The 5533-nt window shown below is 40.5% G+C and overlaps 1 protein-coding gene across 1 annotated transcript in view; it reads right to left on the bottom strand.

The window, feature by feature from the left end:
- fcho1 (FCH and mu domain containing endocytic adaptor 1) overlaps nucleotides 1-5533 on the bottom strand; it is a gene marked incomplete in the record, with an annotated part of 56051 nt that overhangs the window by 13447 nt on the left and 37071 nt on the right. Inside the window, 5 exon segments of the mRNA XM_035653018.1 lie at nucleotides 1115-1166; nucleotides 1950-2006; nucleotides 2127-2151; nucleotides 2833-3026; nucleotides 5170-5230. Coding sequence (XP_035508911.1) covers nucleotides 1115-1166; nucleotides 1950-2006; nucleotides 2127-2151; nucleotides 2833-3026; nucleotides 5170-5230 — 389 coding nt within the window.

The raw sequence follows: 5533 nt of genomic DNA, 5'->3' as shown, positions 1-5533 counted from the left end.
AGGAGTATTGGGCAGCAATGACTGAATGCAATTATTGCTTCTCTGCAAGTTTTTCTTTTTGTTTTATGTTTTTTGGTTTTGTATGGTCGCAGTGTGTCGGGTGGTCTGGTATTGTATCCTCGCCTCTTGGTTTTTGTTACAGCTTATACCAGTAAAAATCATTCTATTTCGCAAAATCAAGAGTGTGATTGATCAACAGCGCACAATAATAAAATTGGTTATTATGTTTCAATGAATTATCTTTTATGAGATATAGGCTTCAGTAAGAATATTTATATCTCCCGCTGGACGAGTCTTAATATGATCCATGTTTATTTCTCCAATATCTAAACAAGCTGTTAGAAAATGAAATTAATTTATATTTCGGGTGCCAATAAAGTATTAACGAAAAAAAATAGTTACCTCTTACATTCAGTATCACAAAGGTGTCTGCTCTCTGCAGTTGTTCCGCTATCAAAGCTTTGACTTAAGGCGATCAACGTGTCAAACAGACTGTCTGAACCGAGCGTAGAACTCAACTGAAAAACGAGGGTGGGGATGCATGGAGACGAGGATTGCTTGAGGAGCAATAGGAGGAGGGAGAGGATAAAAGGAAGGAAAGTGAGAATGTACAGAAGTGTGTGTAAGTGAAAAGAGGAAATGGGGGGGGGGGGATTGGGAAGAATGGAGATAAAACAGCAATCAAAGTCTTTATTATCGCGTCTCGCCCCCTTTTTATGATAGACATCAGGCTTCAAGTGACGTCATTATATGTGGTTACAAACACTTCTGCTTTAGGGTTGTTTTTCCTGGTTTTATCCCTGGATATTTTAGACAATAATGTGCTTCCAAGGAAAACCATTTTTCAACATAACAATGCTGCACATGCTTCGTCTGAGCTACAAAAGGAATTAAATAAAAGGGGAAAGAACAGTGAGGGAAAGTAGGTGACGAAGGTGAGACAAAATAAGGATGGGGACAGTGGAGAGACTGAAGGCCTGAACAGCTTCAGCTTCCACTGAAAAGGCCAGTGATGACGCAATTGAACCTCCAAATGTATCTCTCTCTCTGCACTGCTCAGAGACAGATAGAAGACAGCAGGAGGGAAATAATATGAAGGGCAGAGCAATCTTACCTGCTGTGATCAGGACTGGAGGTGGACCTGCGTAGGCCGTCCTGCTCTCCATCTGTAAAGAGACAACCCGCACACACACACGGCGACATACAGTGACTCACTGCAGAGGATGTTCCCTAATCAGGACTAATCAGCAGCATGGTGTTCTTTGTCAGAGCGCTGAGGGCAGGCTGAGATCGACTGAGATAGGACGACATGAGGGAAAACCCATCAGCCATTACCTTCTCTGTGATAAATACCAGCAATTAGCCTGGTCTCACTCAGCTCCAGCGACCGCTGCTGTCATTGCAGAGTAACTGCTTTAATCAGATGCTCATCGTTAATCCTGCTGCCTCTGGATTTAAGAGAGAGAGGCTCCTCGCAGCTGTGGAACAGCAGGTTGTAGCCTCCCGCTTCAGCCTAATCTACTGACAGCTAACGAACCCGCCGGTGATAAAACACGCTTTGGAGCATGAGCAGAGGGCTCAGGTGTGACTAATGGAGGCTAGCTGTTCATGCAAGGTCAGCCAATGGAGAGATTTGCGGTGCAGAGGGAAACACAGGGGTTAGACAGGCTGGAGGTAGAGGGAGGCAGGAAGGAATAATCACTCGAATGCTACAAATAGAATGGCTTCATCCTTTTGAAATTACAACCACAAATGAATGAAAGCATAGAAACTTAAACCCCCATTACAGGCAATTACCCATACCTACCTTCCATAGCCCTTTTATTTATTTACATGTATTACAAAAGGTATACTTTCTGGTCATTTGCTTTGGCAACGCTGCACTGCAGAGTCATGCCAATAAAGTCGATTGAACTGAATTGAGAATGAGGGATTAAAGTCAGACTCACCCCTGTGGGAGGCACCCTCGCCCTCTTCTGAGCGACCTCCTGCAGTACTCGAGTTTCCTGCAGAGACCCAACAGAAGACTTTCAGAAGTCTGTACTATAAGATGCAGCACATATACTACAACATATTTCTCTTCTTCTTCTTCTTTTATATACAGGAACACATTTGAATGAACTTACTGGAGAGATGCCGCTTGATTGACATCTGAAAGTCAAGAGAGAGGGACAGACTGGATCAATACAGTGGACTTGTGTAAAGGAAAAGGATGATGTTTTTGGTAAAAATACTGAAAACAACAAGAATCTGAATCTTCCTACTGAAAGTAGTCTATAGTTAGTCAAACTGAAGTAAAAAGTGCTTGTTTGAGACTATTTTCAGCTGCAAATTAACAGCCATTTGGTGCTCTACTGAGGATTTACAGAAGCAGGAAGGTGTATTTTTAAATGGACTCAAAATATTCTACAGCACCAATTTTCTCTGTAATGAAGGAACATGTCACCCTGTAGAGCATTGATGTGTTTTTAATAGTTTTTGGGCAAGAAGAAGATGAATAAGACATACCAAGCTTTGGCTCATCTGTTTCGGTTATTCCATGGGAATTGTTATCTAATCGTAAGTACGTGGTATTCTGAAAATGCTGAGGGTTTTCTTTTCTCTTTGCTCATTATCGACAGGTTAAGATTTGAGCATGGAGATCATTCGGTACTTGAGGTAAATATTCTAACATTGAGGTCCACTTATTTCTCTATCCAGAGCTTCTTCAGGGAATAGCTTCTGTATGCTTTCAGAACTTTAACCAGAGTCTAAGTGATCTCTGCATTTTGGAAAAAAACGCTCATGTCTGGAATCCTGAGAAAACACACAGAACATGAAAGAAAATCAAACCTGTTGCCGTACTCCTCTGTTGGGCGGCAGAGTGAGCGCCCCGACGGTGGCTTTCAGCTCTTTCTCGGTGGCAGCGGAGTTGCTGCGGTTGCTGCTGGTGACCGGTCTGATCTGGATGTGGAACTTCTTCGGCTCCTCGTCGTCAAAGTCCGAGTCACTGGAGTAAAAGTTGTTCTCCTTCTCGTCAGAGCAGCGTACAGGCAAAGAGGACAGTCAAGGAGAACAAGCTCATGAAGAAAAGTGATGCTGTCACAGAGAGCCCTTCTCAGCTTATGTTAAGTTTAAATGTGCAGAACTCTTCAAGCAATACTTAAATACTTATTGGAGTTGCATACTTGCTCATTCCTCCGAATACAGCCAGCAAATATTAACAGCTAACATTTTAGTGCTTTTCATTCATGGCACTCAACTCTATTTTTTTGTGGTAACTATAAACTTAAAAATGACATTAATATGTATGATTTCTTAAATAACCAAAAAATGTCTGTTGTCATTTTATCTTGTATGAATGTAGGACTTTAGTGTAAGCTAAGACTTGACTTTATTATCTATATTTACAGTCATACAGCAAAATTCAATGAATAAAATCAAGTTTCCAAAAGTTGTTCTCAATCTAAATCATTTCAAATACGGACTTCTGCATAAATTACATTATTTTCTTGTTGCTGTTTGTATAATCTTTTTAGATTAGATCAGAGTTACTGAATGACTGAATGATTTTATTTCAAAATGCTACAAAAGATAAATATTAAGCAAACGCATATTGTTATATGTTTTGAGGCTCTGATAAACATACTTATGTACGTATAATATTGTACTTAATTTGTTACAGATGTTTTCATTTTATGTACGATGTGAGATTTTGGGCAAGGAGTTTGTAAAATGGAAATTAAAAAATTGAGCCAAAGCAATCGTAAAAAATACTGTCAATTCATTTAAAGTAATACCTCAAATGCTACACTACAAAAAATAAAATCATTACGAGACCAAACACATTACAATTACATTACAAGCCAGTGGCTGTGAATGTTATTACCCCGGCTCATCTTTTAATATCACTATGTGGACAAATGCTGTGACTTCCTTGAAGAGCAAACGGAGTCATTTTGATTCACTGCAAGATTAAATCAGGATATCAGAGAATAAAACGCAGCTCAACACAAACACAAAACACATATAATTGCAGAAGCACCGCAGAGCGTGCCGGAGGTGAGAGCTGCAGAGCTTCAAACCGCCAAACTGCCACTTCCTGCCGCACCATCAACCCCCCCCCACAATGAAAGTACCCTCCCCTTCCTCTTTCTCTGGACTGCGCTCTGCTGCACGTGGACGGGTTGCGTCACGTCATGTGAGATTTGTTTGTGTCTTGTGTTTATAAGATTCAGAGAAACTGCAGGACGCATGCAACGTGCTGAAACGGGAACCATCTATTCTGAGCAGGCGGGGGGCTCGATAGGGGGAAGACAAAGTCATTCAGAGTTGTTATCTCAGCGCTGTCAGGACTGAGAGCTACCACTGATGAATGGATCAGGGCTGAAGAGTCGGGACAGTGCAGTATTAAGTTAGGAGCACGATATTGTATTTAACGAGAGGGATGCATTTAGTCAACTAATAGAATAAAGATCTTTATAATTGTTTGGCTCTATAGTTAATGAGGCCATAAAGCATTTGAATGAACAAATTGGTTCGAACTCACCTCTCACCTTCGACCTTGTGATTACGCTTCATTTAAAAACGTCTCCATCTCAGTTAGGGGCATCTTTAGAGTCTATTCAGCAGCTGCATGAGGTTTAATTTGGTGCAAGATGCGTCTGTCATGTGAGGGAACCAAGTTTGTGATATCTTGCAGGAATCTTTATAAATCAGAAATATGTGGGTTTTCCAACAGAAGTGATGTATCTGACGAAAGGCTCCAGTTGTTGTTTTTACAGTTGTACTGATGTAGTGGATGAGTCAGTTTATCAGTCAACCAACAGATTTAATTTCTCAAAATCATTAACCATGAATAAAAAAATAAAAACTTCCAAGCGGGTGAATAATTATTCTAGGCTACTATACATAAAAAATAATTAAATTAAATCAATAGTCAGCAGATTACCATCATCAAAACACAAAACTAAAACTGAGCTCAGAGACTTGGGGCATCTATACTCTTATTTTTTATTTCTCACCCTTTTTAAATTGTATTTGGTCCAGAAAAACACCTGTTGACAGTGACTTAATTAACCTAAAACAAATCAAAAAATTATTATAAACAATTAAAGAAAGAAAAGTTAAAAGTTAATAATACGGTGAGAGTTATCCTGGCTGAACATGTGTGAGCAGAAAAAAGGATATCATTCTGTGTGCTGTCAGCTCGGATGACAAATCCCTCATCGTCGACTTCCAGGGGTGAATTCTATATGAATGGACGGACACACACACACACACACACACACACACCACACACACACACACACACACACACACACACACACACACACACACCACACACACAACACACACACACACACACACACAACACACACACACACCAGCTGGGTCAGTAACAAATGGCACTGTATCACAGACACAGGAGTGCTTTGTCACACTGTGTAACTGCAGCAGTAATGTTCGACTGAGAGCTTTCTGTTAGAGTGCGTGAGCGAATAAACAGACCATACTACTATTAAAAAGGTGTGAGTCAGTAACTGCTCCAACT

Source organism: Morone saxatilis, unplaced genomic scaffold, assembly GCF_004916995.1.
Source record: "Morone saxatilis isolate NCDOM2014 unplaced genomic scaffold, NCSU_SB_2.0 Contig12, whole genome shotgun sequence".
Taxonomy (NCBI): Eukaryota; Metazoa; Chordata; class Actinopteri; family Moronidae; genus Morone; species Morone saxatilis.
Note: the sequence above shows the minus strand (reverse complement) of the source record. Positions and strands in the feature narration are given on the sequence as shown.